General features: G+C 33.3%; 2 protein-coding genes across 2 annotated transcripts; both read left to right on the plus strand.

Moving 5' to 3' along the window:
- Nucleotides 1-1,475: 1,475 nt before the first annotated feature.
- LOC131596937 (uncharacterized mitochondrial protein AtMg00810-like) lies at nucleotides 1,476-1,988 on the plus strand. The gene has a single exon (XM_058869668.1). The coding sequence runs from the start codon at nucleotides 1,476-1,478 to the stop codon at nucleotides 1,986-1,988; it is 513 nt and encodes a 170-aa protein (XP_058725651.1).
- Nucleotides 1,989-12,742: 10,754 nt separating this feature from the next.
- Nucleotides 12,743-14,735, plus strand: LOC131598993 (ALA-interacting subunit 3-like). The gene is made up of 8 exons (XM_058871517.1): nucleotides 12,743-12,830; nucleotides 13,005-13,063; nucleotides 13,142-13,216; nucleotides 13,296-13,406; nucleotides 13,484-13,554; nucleotides 13,773-14,073; nucleotides 14,167-14,456; nucleotides 14,547-14,735. Exons 1-8 carry the CDS (start codon nucleotides 12,755-12,757, stop codon nucleotides 14,587-14,589), a joined length of 1,026 nt encoding a protein of 341 aa, XP_058727500.1. The 5' UTR covers nucleotides 12,743-12,754; the 3' UTR covers nucleotides 14,590-14,735.
- Nucleotides 14,736-15,911: the final 1,176 nt, after the last annotated feature.

Genomic DNA, 15,911 nt, shown 5'->3' on the forward strand with positions numbered 1-15,911 from the left:
TGACTTCTCCATTACATGTTGGTGGTACGTAGGCATAGGGTACGAACGCCCTAGCAAGCGACTTTTTCTTCCTTTTATCTTGTTTATCTTTTCATTGCATATTCCCTCAGCACATTGCATGTTACACACACACACCCTTAGATTAGAAACTAGCGAGAGTGGTTCATGTGGAGTACCATAGACGTGATGGGTGCTAATACCTTCCCCTTGTGTAACCGACACCCTTAAGCGTTCTTTGTTCGTGAGACCTGTGTTGTTCTTTCTTTTAGGATTTCTTCGATGTTTTCCTTTCCCCAGCATAGCTTAAATAAATGTTCGATGGCGACTTCATTGTTTTTTGATGAGTATTCCAGTTGCTTCAACCGCAATAAGGCATGAGTCGACGCAAACATAAAATATTTTACTCCCAGTATGAGTCGACTGGAAAGATCGATGCGAGTAGTCCCGAGCTTGATTCAATGTCCTTCTTCAATCTATGAGTCAACCTAACTTCTGCATGAGTCGACACAAACAGTAAAAGCATCCAAAAATGCTTGTTTTCAAAGATTTTCATGCCAACCATTCCACTAGCAAGTTTGTCCATGGAGCCAACCTTGATCAAGAGCATAAATGTAGAATGCGATGAATGTTTTGACATCATTAAAATTAGGATAGAGGTACCTTTCCCTCACACAAAGGTCCATCAAAAAGAATTTAGAAAGATCATCCTAAAGAACTCATTATAGGGAATCTCAATGAAGGGATTTCTACTAGATCAAGAGAGGTACTTTCAAATTCTTGTTTTGGCTCTAAGATTGAACACAAGAATGTGAAGGAAGCCTTAACTGATGATTTATGGATCATTGTAATTCCAAAGGAACCGGGTTAGCTCAAGAGGAATTAAGTTTGGGAGTTGGTTCCTAGGCCTAACGAAACAAATAACATTGGAGCAAAATGGGTGTACAAGAATAAATCTGATAAAAATGGAGTTTTCAACAGAAACAAGGTTAGACTTGTGGCTCAAGGGTACACTCAAATTGAAGGAGTAGATTTTGATGAGACATTTGCACTAGTTGCTAGAATTGAATCCAGAAGGCTACTATTAGAAGTGGCATGCCTACTAAAGTTTAAGTTGCTTCATATAGATATGAAAAGTGTCTTTTTTAATGGTTACTTACATGAAAAAGTGTATGTTGAACAACCAAAAGGGTTTATTGATCCTACTTTCCCAGATCATGTATTCAAATTGAAGAAAGCTCTTTATGGACTAAAGCAAGCCTCTAGGGCTTGGTATGAAAGGCTGATAGAATTTATCGCTAACAATGGATACATGAAAGGAGAAATAGACAAGACCTTGTTTATTAACGAGAATGATGGTAAACTCTTGATTTCTCATATATATATATATATATATATATATATATATATATATATATGTGAATGGAATTGTGTTTGGATGGATGTCAGACTACATGGTTCAACATTTTGTTAAGTAGATGCAATATGAATTGGAGATGAGTCTTGTTGGTGAATTAACATACTATCTAGGACTTCAAGTAAAACAAATGGATGTTTCTATCTTCATCTCTCAAAGCAAGTATGCCAAGAACATTGTGGAAAAGTTTAGTATGGAAAACGCTAGTCATAAAAGGACACTTGAACCTACTCATTTGAAATTATCTAAAGATGAAAAAGGTGTTAATATGGATCAAAGTCTAAAGAGAAGCATGGTTGGTAGCTTGTTATACCTTATAGGCAGTAGACTTGACATCACATTTATTATGGGTGTTTGTGCAAAATATCAGGCTGAACCAAAGACAAGTCACATCAATCAAGTGAAGAGGATTTTGAAGTATATCAATGGTACGAGTGACTATGTAATGTTATACTCTCATGGTTCAGATTCCATGCCGATGCGGTATTGTGATGCAAATTGGGCAGGTAGTGCCGATGATAGAAAAAGCATCTCTATTGGGATGTTTCTTTTTAGGAAACAATCTGTTCTCTAATTTTGTTAGAAACAGAACTGTGTTTCCTTATAAATTGCTTAAGTTGGTATATTGCAGCTGGAAGTAGTTATTCACAATTGACGTGGATGAAATAAATGTTGAAGGAATATAATGTCAAGCTCGATGTCATGACATTATATCGTGACAATTTGAGTGCTATAAACATTTCAAAGAATCCTATTCAACATAGTAGAACTAAGCATATAGACATTCGTCATCATTTTATCAAAGATCTTGTTAAAAGAAAAGGTGATTACTTTGGAGCATCTAGCCAATGAGAAACAACTGGCTGATATTTTTACCAAAGCTTTGAATGCAAATCAGTTTGAAAAACTTAGGGGTGAACTGGGTATCTGCCTTTTTAAGGAACAATAGATTCCATCTTCTTGTGTGTTTACAATGCTATCATGTGGGTTTCCAATTTGTTTTACATTTACTTTATTTTTATCATTTTTTGGCTAAAAAGGGAGAATAAAGTGTTAGTCTTTTAGGAGTAAAGAGTGTTGTCATGTCAAATGTCTTGACATGTTGATGAACATTATGACGGTACGATACTACTGCTTTAAAGTTGCTTGCTTCATACGCACCTATTTAGGGGTAGCATGATTGTCCATCATGCTTGATCTGAACTGCTTCTACTGTAAACTTGGATAATTCATGATTGTTTAGTTGTTCCCTTGAGAGGGAGTTTTTGCTTCCATGAGACAGGGAGAGTAGTGTGATAGGGGGAGCACAGTGCATGTGTACTGTGTTGTTGGTTCTGTGATGTCAGACAGGATGTCGTGACATTTGGTCTCTAGAAATCTCTGGGTTTGAAAAAGTTGTAATCTTTGGTGATAGGTGTGAGAGGCAGGGTGTCACTGTAAGGGTTTACTGTGTATAACTCTGATTGTTTTGTTTATGCATTATTATGAAGATGAGTATTTAAAATAATATTTATTGTGTATCTCTCCTAGATTGCTTTTTGGATGTTTTGTGCAAAGATTGTTTTAGCCAAAATATTTCAAAAGAGGGGAGATTGTAAGGTTTTGGTTTGTTGGTTGTATTTTTCTAAAACAATAAGTTCAACAAGATGTTGGACAAGATGTCAAAATATGTTGCTACGACATTTCAGCATGTGTTGTTTCTATTTCTGGAAGAACCGTTCCTATTGTTCTAGAAGAATTTTTTTGTGATTTGTGGATCAAGCATCGCATTGAAGATTGTATTCTCTGAAGATTTGTTTCAAAGCTAAAGAGATATCAGAATATTTGATTTGTTTGATTGAATGTCAAAACATTTTTCCTTGCATTTAAGATTTGATTTGCAGAAGGTTATAGCCAGATTTAATATCCAAGCCCAATGATTGCAATGACTTATAAAAGGAGGAGTCTAAACCTAAGACGATTACGAAGCTGTGCATAAGGATTAATATACCTTAGGGTTTCGTCTGTTCTTGTGTGTATGTCACTCATGTATCATGTTGATATATAGAGTTTGACTGATTGTTCATTGTTCGTTGTGATTCACTCATGGGCTTTTAAGCAAGAATGTAATTTGTTTTATTGTAAGTCTGTTCTTCTGTCAATTGTTATTGTTGTGTACAATCACATGTGTGTGATTGTGGAAAGTTAGAGGGGGTTATCATATCTGAGTATCCTAGGTAGAAGTTGCATAAGGTAGTGATTGGATGATAAGTTGTAAACTATGGTTGTTTAAGCTTTGAACTAATACTATCATTATGAATTTCTTTCCTAGCTTGGATGCTCCCAGAGTAGGTGAGTTGCACCGAACTGCGTTAACAGTTAGTAGTGTCTTTTGCCTTCTGATTTATACTTATGCATAATTTATTGGTTTGCTAAAAGTTTTCTGTTAGTAGATGATGTCTTAACATCTGTCTTGACATTGTGTTTTGGTGTTGGGACATCTATCTTGACATCTATTGTAAAATGCGAGAATTTTAATTTTTAAATTTATTTTTACATCATACAATTAATAACTTTAATTGAAATACATTGTTAGGGGAAAATAGAGTATTATGATTTATTATTTAGAGTTAAATTAAAATATGTTGTTTTATTAAAATTTGTTGTCTATTTATCTAACATAGGTGTTATCCCATCATGTTTTAAAAAAAGATGCTGATATTATTAAGGAAATCATCCTTAAAAAGAAAATAAGTCCTTTTCTCTAACTTATTGTTTGTATTGTATATGATTTATTTAAAAAAGAGAAGCTGGCATTATTTGAAGGAGAGTGTCTTGAAACTATTTTCTAGCTTCTTTTTATTTTCAAACTATTTTCTTCCTATGGATTCATCCAGTGGCATTTTGCGCTGCAAGAACAAACATCAACAATAATGCCTTGTGTGGATGTTAGTTCTCTATTGTGCATTTCTTGTAAATTTTATAAGAAGGATAAGAGTCTAAGATGAAATAATAGAATATCTATAATTAATATTTAAAATTTTCCGTTAAGAACTAAAGAAGATGAGTCTTAAATTGAAAGAACCACTATTAAAAAAAAATGCACTTACACTGTCAACCAATCACGACTATGAATCAGGACAAATCAGACTGTAATTTTAAAAAAATTTATATGACATAACAAAACGATTTGTTTCTATTGGATGACAGTGTAAAAATTTTTTACACTGTCAGTACACTATCTTTAACCTCTAAAAAAAATCCGTTGCTTTAATTTCCACTTATATTATTTATTTAACTGCCAACATTTATTCAAAAATATTCATGGTAGGGTGATCAGTATGGCAGATCCACCTTAAATCATACTTTGAAAATATATGTTAATTTAATTTAGATAAAAAAAATGAATTTTAAATAACAAATCTATACAAAAAAAATAAAAAAAAATATGCCTATCAAACTAATACATGCATGTCTATTTATCTCGTGTGATGTTATCCTATCATCTTTAAAAAAGGATTGCTAACATATTGAAAGAAAGACAAGTCTAACAAAATAACATGTATATCATAAAATCATCATTTTCTTGAATTTATTATTTGTATTACATTTCAGACGTGCTATTTAAATTAAACTATATCATACGTATAGGATTTTGCACTTTTTTTAGCTTATATTAAAAGATAAAACATTATTTGTATTTGTTTGCAAATGAAAAATAAATTTGAATTAAATAAACATGACAAAATTATTTGAGAACATTTAAATAAATATTAAATAAAAATAAACATAAACTGAATTAATATATTATTTGTAATTAAATTTGTGTGCCAACTGCCAAGTTTTTTTTTTAAGCAAACTATATTAATAAGGAGAACTAAGGGTTCTTCAACCCGATTACACGAAGAAACGGGAAAATTTGATAAAAAGAAGATATTACAAACCAATTAAAATTACGAGAGAAAATACAAGGGATTCTTGATGAACTCATAAAAAAAATAATTTAGGTGACTAATTTCTCCACAAAAAGACCATCTCCAAACCAAAGTCTCAATATTCCAAACCGTATTGTTGATGTTCCAATCTTCATTCCGATAGGTCACCCCATTCCAAACCAACTATAAGGACCAAGAGGTGGCAAGCCAAACAACTCCTAACTTTCTAACTTTAACCTTATGTATACGAAAAAATGAATGTTAACTCATAAAATTCGAATGACACTCTTCCTCCTCCCTAACCGGTTTACCAACCCAAAGCGCAATTTCCTTTCAAATAAGCTTAACCACATTGCACTTAAAAAAGGAATGATCACGGTCTTCCAAATCAACTCCACAAAATTTAAATTATCTGAAGGGAAGAAAATACCTCTACACACCAAGAGATTTTTTGTTGGAAGTCTATTAACAAGGAATCTCCAACCAAACCCCTAAATCTTGAAAGGCATATCCGATTTCCAAACTAACCCAAAAGCCTCATCACATTTTTTCGGAGGGCCAAAAGGAGTGTGAAAACTAGCATAGAAATCATAGTAAGAAGCCACCGAAAATTCCAACCCCGGATTCAAGTTCTACTCCACCCCATCCTTACCGTCCGCCACCATTTGAAAAACTTCCAACCGATTCCGAAGAATCATAAAATCGGTTAAAAGACCCGAATTCTCCAAAACCTCCTCCGTTAGGCCTAAATCACCCCACTTACAAATTCCCTCTTTCCAACCACCCATGCTCGCCACCGAAACTCTTTTCAAACAAGAAGCCGAAAATAATTTCGTTCAAGAATAATCCCACAATTTTTCCCTTCCTTCCTAGCATAATCCACCACTTTGTTAGCCACTAAAACACCATCTAATAATTGTCTTCCGGGCACAAACGCACTTTGACAAGGAGAAATAATGGAATGTAAAACTCTTTTAATTCTTCCTACGCAAAAGTTTAGCTACCGCTTTGTACATGCATTCCACCAAACAAATAGGTCTATAATAATCCAAGCATAAAGGGTTTTGTTTCTTCGGAATTAAAGTAAAAAAAGAAGATGTAATAGCCTTCGACATATAACTCCCAGAAAAGAAATAGTTGAAAAAACTTACAAAATCATCTTTGAGGAAAAACCAACATTTTTTGATGAAAAGGAAAGTTAATCCATCCAGACCTGGACTCTTATCACCTCCACACTCCCAAATTGCCTCCTTTATTTCGTGTTCAAGAAAAGGCTTTTCAAGACCATTCGCCTCTTCTTCATTTAAACTTTTGAAAGGAATCCCCTCCAAGAAAGGTCTATTCACACCCGTTTCAATAAATTTGCTTCCAAAATAAGATACAACACCTCCTCCACCGAATCTACTAAAACGCCCGACGAAAGAATTTGACCTAAATGATTAAATCCTCTTCTTTCTTTCAATACCTTGTGGAAAAAACCGCTATTAGAATCTCCCACTTTAATCCACCTCAATCTTGATTTTTGTAAGAGCATATTATCTTTAATCCTCAAATTTATCCAAAAACGGCTAGTAGCTTCCTTTCTATTATCTAGATTAAAATTGAACGCATTCACGTCATCTTGTTCCAACCTCTCATCGGCTAAATTAAAATCTCTAACTCCCTCCTCCATGTCCAAATCAATCTTCCCGAAAACTTCTACATTCCACCTTCTAAGTTTGTCCTTAAGAAGCCGAAGCTTCTCTTTTAAGACAAAGTCACCTCTCCCTTCAACTTTAAAGCTTCTCCATTCTTACTCTACAAAAGGAATAAACGAATCGAAAGAAAACCATTCATTGTTGAACTTGAAAGGTTTAGGTCCCCAATTGGTGTTATCTTTCAATAACCAAATAGGAAAATGGTCCGAAATATCTCTATCTCCAATATATTGGCCAATCACTCCCTATCTATTTATCAAATTGTCCGACAAAAGAAAACGACCAATCCTACTCATCGACTTTCCATCACCATTATACCATTCATTTTTTTCCCTTTACAAGGAATGTCCACCAAAGGGATTTTGTTAATGAAATTCGCAAATAAGTCAACTTTTCTATAAGACATAACCTCCTCTCTACCTTTCCTTTCACTCCTATCTTTGATAGCATTGAAGTATCCGCCCATGATTCAATCTCCATCTTTAAAAGACTCCTTCAAACTCAACAAATCCTCTCACAAAGATTTCTTCTTGCTTGGACTGCAAGAGGAATAAATATTAACAACATAATAAAAATGATTCTTTCACTGCACTTTAATCCAAAAAAACCATCCCCCTTAAATCTATTTAAAACCTCCATCTCGATACTCTTCCAAAGAATTAATAAACCCCCCGACATACCCAAGGAATTAGAATAAGAATATCCAATGTCCGTCGAGCTCCAAAAACTCTTAGCAACTTCGTCTTTCATATTAGTTATCTTTGTCTCTTGTATCATGAAAATATCCGCCTTGCCCCTTTTTATCAAAGAACTCAATCTCATCCTTTTAAGAGCATTAACCCCTCCTCTAATATTCATGGTGCCAATAATCATGTCAAACAATTTGTGTTCTCCTTCCTTTCTACCTTCCCTTCGTCTCTACCAATCTCCAAACTTTCAATTCTACTTAAAAGTTTATTTTGTCCCTTTGAGTCAACCACGCCCAAAGCAATTATAGCAGACACAAGTTTTTCGCCTAAATTCCTTTCCAAGACTTCCCGTTGTTTAACATTATTTCTGCATATGTCTAATTCCTCCCTATGATTGCCATAATTTACTGTACTGCTAGCTCCTGCGGTCTGTTCCAAACCGATGGAATTGAAGGATGAGTCTTTCCCTTTCTTATAATTTAACAACTTTCCCTTTGCACCACTTACAGAATGTTTATTTCCCCTTCCTTTACCGCCAGAGTAGTATAAGTCCTTTAAAGATTTGAACTTGAATCTTTTAGAAGATTTCTTGCTGGGAAAATCTTCCAAAGAACACTTAATAACAGTTTGTTTGGATTCAGCAATGCAGACTGAGTTTTCCGCCGCATTCTTAGAAACAAAACCTGAAAGCTGCTCAGGAACAGCTTCCAACTCCAATATGTTACCCTCCATATCCATAGCAACCAAAGTCGCGCTGGATTCTAAATGATTAACACTACCTATCGAAACTGAACCATGGGCCACCCCCTATGAATATTTTCCACCGCCTTATCAAAATAACTGGTATTTTCTACAATATCCATTCCATTCATACTCACACCATATGTTTTCCTACTCCCAGACCAGTCCCCTGCATCCATCTTGAGAATTCCCCAAATTGTTGTCAATAGACACTTTAACATTCTGATAAGAGAATTTTTCTATTCTATCTATTAAATTATCATCGCCCCCTCAACATTCCTATTAGAAAAATAATTTGACCATAATCCTTATGATTCAGAAGAATCAGAGGAACCACCATAAATTTGAGATTTGTGTTTACCTAAATAACACCTAAACGAGCCGTCTACGTCTTCTCTCGGATATAAACATAATTCCTCATCGTCAATGAGCACCTTTAAAAAATCAACCAAGTTGAAAGAAATGGGGACCCTCAACATAATCCTTGCCACATCAAAAAACAATACTCGAAGAGGTGTGTTCCTCAACACACACGGAAGAACCCAGAGAGTTAGCTAAGGTAACAAAGAATTCTGCATTCGACGCGTGAAGCGTAATCCACAAAAACTCGAATCCACATAGTCCAGCTATCGTCCACCACTGATTCTTTCCACTTCTGGATCTCCTGGAACCAATTCTTCCACCAAGACTCCCTTTCTCCTATAAGATCATTGATAAAACCCTCCTCCATCTCCTCAAGAAGATAAGAATTGCCACCCATCGAAGTGACCTTCACCGCGAAGAGACCTTCCATTTCAAAGTGAGTCTGAATTAGGGGTGGCAAAATGGATGGATTGGATGGATATGGATTGGATCCTTAATGGATGGATCAAACCAATTCATTAATCTATTACAATCCATTAAACTCTCTAAATGAAAATCCAATCCAATCCATCCATTAAGGAATAAAATCCATCCAATCCATCCATTAACAAATTTCTAATGGATGGATATTCATCCATCCAAAAGATAATTAAAAATATTTTATTTTTAAAAAAATAATAATTTACGTATTTTAAAATAGTTTTTTTCGTTTTTTCGGAAAAAACTCAATTTTTTCGTTTTTCTAAAAACAACTCAATTTTTTCGTTTTTCTAAAAAAACTCGATTATTCGTTTTTCCAAAAAAGACTCGATTATTCGTTTTTCAAAAAAAAAACTCGACTTTTTTCATTTTTCCGAAAAAAAACTTGATTTTTTCGTTTTTCGACAAAAACTCGAATTTTTTTCGTTTTTCCAAGAAAAAAACTCGATTTTTTTTTCGTTTTTCTGGAAAAAAACTCGATTTTTTCATGTTCCCAAAAAAATTCGAATTTTTTCGTTTTCCGAAAAAAACCTTGATTTTTTTTCGTTTTTCCGGAAAAAACTCGACTATTTTTATTTTTCGGAAAAAATATTGATTTTTTCGTTTTCCCAAAAAAAACTCGACTTTTTTCGTTTTTGCGAAAAAAATATTTGATTTTTTCGTTTTTCCGAATAAAAAACTTGATTTTTTTCGTTTTCCCCAAAAAAAAACTCGAATTTTTTGTTTTTCCGAAAAAAACTCAAATTTTTTCGTTTTTCTGAAGAAAAAAACTTGACTTAATTGTTTTTCTGGAAAAACCTAATTTTTTTTTCGTTTTTCCGAAAAAACACGATTTTTTCATCTTTCTGAAAAAACTCGATTTTTTTGTTTTCCCGAAAAAACTGGATTTTTTCGTTTTTCGTAAAAACACAATTTTTCGTTTTTTCAGAAAAAACTCGATTTTTTTAATTTTCTGAAGAAACTCGGTTTTTTGTTTTTTCATATTTTATTATTTTTAAAAAAAATAATTTAAACCATTTAAAGTATAAAATAAAAATAATCCATTGGATTATCAAAATGTGTTGGATGGATTGGATCCATCCATGTATATAAATGGATGGATTTAATCAATCCATTAACATATTTTTTATTTGGTGGATGGATTGGATGGATCTTTTGGTGGATGGATTGGATGGATTTTAGCTTAATGGATCCAATTGCCACCCCTAGTCTGAATTTTGTACGAAGAACCCAGAATAAGGACCTTTTCGACATACGCCTTCATCAACCTAGCCGTTTCTTTAACCTAGCCGTTTCTTTATTCAAAAGCCTCCCACCCAGAGGAAAAGTATCCCATATAGGGGTGATCGCGGTGCGGTTTGGGCGGTTTTGACGAAAAAAATCATCCGAACCGCAAGAGAAAAAATCGTGCGGTTTGGTTTGGTTCGGTTGGCTTTTAAAAAAAATCCGAACCAAACGAAACCAACCTAATGCGGTTTGGTTCGGTGCGGTTGGTTCGGTTTTTTAAAAATATTTTATTGAACAATTCATATACATATAGATGATAAGAAACTTTGTATTTCGACATTCATACACTATTAAATAACAACAAAACCCGTCATATTTTGACAATAACTTTCTATTTAATATGTAAAAATTAAATTAGACAAAAGTGGAATAATAAACATAAAATAATAGTATAAACCAATATAAAAATTATTAGAATGAAACAAAAAAATAGAAGATACAAGAGATTAGTGAAGGTGATAAAGAAAAAACAAAAGAGTTGAGAGATTAGAGAAGAAGATGTGCGATAAAAACGAAACTGAAATAGGGAACATTTGCCTAAAATGAGAAGGTGAAAAAGAAAGAATATAAGAGAGTAGAGATTATAGAAAAAGAGGAAAAATGTATGTGGCAAAGAAGACGCGATAATGCTATTAGAGATTTGAGAAGATCGAAACTAAAATCATGTGTAAGGATGAGTAAATTGTTCGTAATCATAAGGTTAAAGTATTATAGATTTAAGTTTGGGTTGGATGTGAGTTAAGTAAAAGTTAGGTTGTAACATAATGCGGTTTGATTCGGTTTGATTCGGTTTGATTCGGTTTATAAAATACAAACCGCAAACCAAACCGAACCATGCGGTTTTGTTAAAAGATGACTCAAACTAATCCGAACCAAATGCGGTTTTTTGCGGTTTCGGTTTGGTTTGGTTTGATTTGCGGTTTTCTATTGGGTTGGTTTGGTTTTGATCACTCCTGCATATAGGGGTCCAATTCTTGAACTGCCGTTTCTTCCTTGCCGTCTCCCTACCTCCCCAACGATGGTCACTCATTAGCTGAAACTCGGCACCCTAACCCCCTTTTAGAGAGAGGTTAGAGAAAACCGTAGAGAGAGAAAGCGTTATGCGCCAAATCTTTTAGCACTTATTCTTTATTTGTGTGCCAAGTTGGTTAGGGGTTGGAATTTGCATGCAGTTAATTCTTTTTGTTTTCAATTATATTTTAAAAGAAATTGAATTTTAATGAAAAATTTATTAAAAAAATTGATAATTATTTTTTGAATTTTGTATACATTATACCATTAATCAATAACATTTTAATTGAAATACATTGTATAGGGAAAAATAGAGTATTATGATATATTATTTAGAGTTAAATTTAAAAAAGATTCTTTTATTAAAATTTGTTGTCTATTTATCTAACATAGGTGTTATTCCATCATGTTTTAAAAAAAAAGTTGATATTATTAAGGAAATCATCCTTAAAAAGAAAACACGTCCTTTGTATTATATTTGAGCTTCTTTTGATTTATTTAAAAAAGAGATGCTCGCATTATTTGAAGGAGTGTGTCTTCATGCAGTGCCATTTTTCTATGATCCGTTACTTGTCAAGAATGAACAATATTCTCATCCATGCAAGCTTTTGTTTTCTTCATAGTTTTTCTCATGTTGCGTCTTATAATCTGCATCTATTATTTGTTTTCAATCTATTTTCTCTTAGAATGAACATATAGATTCATATAGTGCAATTTTGCTATGATCCGTCACTTGCTAAGAATGAACAATATTCTCATCCATGCCAGCTTTTGTTTTCTTCATAGTTTTTATCGTGTTGCGTCTTATTATCTTCATCTATTATTTGTTTTCAATCTATTTTCTCTTGTTCCGTCTAATAACCTGCATCTATTATTTGCTCAAAATGTGTTTATTCTCTTCAATACATTCTTATTTAAACCATCTCAAACAAATTCATTTTCTCATCAAATAACTTAACACCAAATTTTCAAGACATCTCGCGAAATGGCTTCTTCAAGCACTTCAAGAAGAGACATCAAAAGTAATGCCTTGAGTGGATATTTTGTGAAGTGTGTGTGTGATGTGATAATTTCCTTGTGTGCATGTAGTGAATAATAAATTTTTCTACTTTTTTCTCCTTTTTAGCTTCAACCACTGAGATTGAAAAACACTCAACAATGGCTTCTACAAGCACAACAGCTCCTGGATCCTCGGACTCAACATCCACAAGAAGAAACACCATGTGTAATGCCTGTTCATCTATCTCATCCTTTACTTTTTCCTCCCTTTTTAGCTTTAGTTTCAGTATTTTTATTTTTGATGGAGTTGATGCATTTATTTAGAGTTACTACCTGTAACTTTTGATGCACTTATTTTTGGTATTATTTGTAATCTGAACTCACATGGGGTCTCTTTGATATTTTGTAGACTACAAATTTATGCAGCAAGAACTTCCTGCACAGAGGCCTATTCTTACGCCTCGAGTGGTATATCTTTTATAATTCATATAAATCGTTATTTATGTTTTTGTATGCTTTACATTTTACATAACTGTCTCCTTGCAGATTATTTTAGGATTTTTTCTTATTAGTGCTGTCTTCATTTCATTTGGAGTTGCTTCACTAATCGCTTCTAGAAAGGTAAGCTTGTGTGCTATAACCGAATGAACCGATACATTAAATGCTAACTATTCTCTGATTTTTTTCTTTTGTCTATCAGGTTGTTGAAATTGTGTATGGCTACGAGGCAGATTGCTTGAGTAATATTACAGACAAGGTAGCCTACATTCAGAATCCTGGGACGGATAAAACGTGCAACATAACACTGAATGTAAGTCTACTAGCTCTTAGCCAGAATCAGTTTTTCACATTTGATTATCTTTTCTTAAATCACGTTTTTATGAAAAGGTGCCCAAGAACATGGAAGCGCCTACTTTTGTTTACTATCAGTTGGAAAACTTTTACCAGAATCACAAGCGGTACGCAATAACCTGTTATTTTGTATAGTATTTGTGGATTTATTATATGGCCATAGAATAGACTTAACTGCCTTTGCATTAAAAGGACATCAGGAATGGTGTCATTGTGTCATAATCTGCATGATATGAACATAATATACTCTTATAACTTGAATATATTTGACTGATTATTATACATTTGTAATAATTGATCCATAATATACTCTTCTATAATTTAGGTATGTTCATAGTCGGAGTATTAAGCAATTGAGGAATGACAAGTATATGACCTTAACAGATGATTGTAAGCCTGAAGATGAGCTCAACAGTACTGCTGCAATTGTACCTTGTGGTCTTGTAGCTTGGAGTTTATTCAATGATACATACCGCTTCTCCATCAACGGAAAGAATTTGATGGTGAACAAGAGTGGCATCTCTTGGAAGAGTGATAGAGAACACAAATTTGGAAAAGATGTTTTCCCCAAAAACTTTCAGAACAGTTCTATAATAGGTGGTGCTCATCTTGATACCTCCATACCGGTAAGCACCTCTGATATCTTGTTTGAGTATTCTCAATAGATAGCTTGTGTGAACAAGATATGTTGCTCACTTCTGATATATTTTATTGAGCAGTTGAGTGGGCAGGAGGATCTTATGGTCTGGATGAGAACCGCTGTCTTGCCGACTTTTAGGAAGTTATATGGAAGAATAGAGGTGGATCTGAATGAAGGTGATACCATCAACGTGACGATTCAAAATCAGTACAACACGTACAGTTTTAATGGCAAGAAAAAACTCGTGCTGTCAACTACTAGCTGGCTCGGTGGGAAGAACGACTTCATTGGCATTGCTTATCTCACCGTTGGAGGAGTATGCTTATTTTTGTCAATGTTTTTTACCATCGGATATTTCTTGAAGCCAAGGTACAAATCATCGATCGCATTAGACCATAAAACTTGATTCTGTTATGCAAAAAATTTCTGTCTATTTAAAATCCATCTCTGTCTTTGTAGGCAACTTGGAAATCCTTCTGATTTATCATGGAATAGGAAGTAAGGTCGAGCCACCTCCTAAAGCAGTTATAAATAAACAGCATTGAAATATCATGTATCATAAGTAGTAGTAGTAGTACTAGTCTATTTGATGAATGGTGTGTTTGATAAGAACTTGTAACTTTCACCTATTGTTAAGGAGCTTGAGTAGATAGCATACTTTGACTACTATAATAAATTTTTTTGAACGGGCCTGAAAACTATAGTCTCTTATGAGCAATACTCTTATTACCTCTATTGAACAAAATGAATAAGAAACATCAATTGTATAAAAAGGAATGAATAAATCATGCATGGAAGCAATATATTTTGTTCATCTCCTACTAACAAAATCATAAAAATGACTAAGCTATGTGAGAACCGAAGGGAAATGCTCCTTCCACCCTTATGTGTTTTTCTACACAATCTTAAAATTTCACAAATATCTCTAGTGTTCAGAGATGTATTTTTGGACGAACTAATTTGCGTTTTAAAAAAAGAAGTGTTTGGAGATGAATCTCACGTTAGAGACATTTTGCACTTTCCAAGGGTGTGGTGGACACACCAAGAGTAAAATATTCTGCAAAAATAAAGCAATTGAAATCCAACGAAAAAATTTTACTAATCCAATTTATAGACAATTTGACTAACTAAAATTTTATAAAAAATAATTCCACTACCTATTTTAAAGCTAGAAATAAACTTCACTAAGTATATTTTCTAACTGAAGCATGAATTTTGTCTATCTAGAAATAAGAAAACACGTAAATAACATCCTATCTGATCGATGCGCTGTACAATTAATGTTTTCTAAATATTTAGATAATGACAATTGGACAAGAAAGAATAAATTGCAAGCATCATCATTTAAGAACCAAAGTTAAAGTGTTTAAAATTTCAATTGAAAGAGCTAACCAAAGTTAAATAAAGTAATTAAAAGGAATTGAAGCTTTATAATCAATTACCAAAGAAAAAATCAACAGTTTCATCAACTAGGTCCTTCATATGATTGATTAGGACAAGAGTAACACCTTCTAATCGAAAGATATATTTGCTAATCAATCAAATTATGTCATACATTAGAGTTTTCTTTTCAGAGTTAACCTAATTGATTAGGTTGATACTTCATCTGAGAGTTGTGGTGTTTTATTGTGGTGCTGAGTGTGTTTATTCTAAAGAATAGTTCTTTTATAATAGATTTGAATGTTGCAAGTTGAACCTCTAAAAAGCTTAATGTAACATCATTGGGGTGATCCTGAGCTAAAGTTCAAGTTGTTTAGGTTGTTGGGTTGAAACCGTGTAAAAGTCTAAGTTATTTTTTAGTGGAAATATCAAAATTAAAATTTT

This window comes from Vicia villosa, linkage group LG4 (genome assembly GCF_029867415.1).
Source record: "Vicia villosa cultivar HV-30 ecotype Madison, WI linkage group LG4, Vvil1.0, whole genome shotgun sequence".
NCBI lineage: Eukaryota > Viridiplantae > Streptophyta > Magnoliopsida > Fabales > Fabaceae > Vicia > Vicia villosa.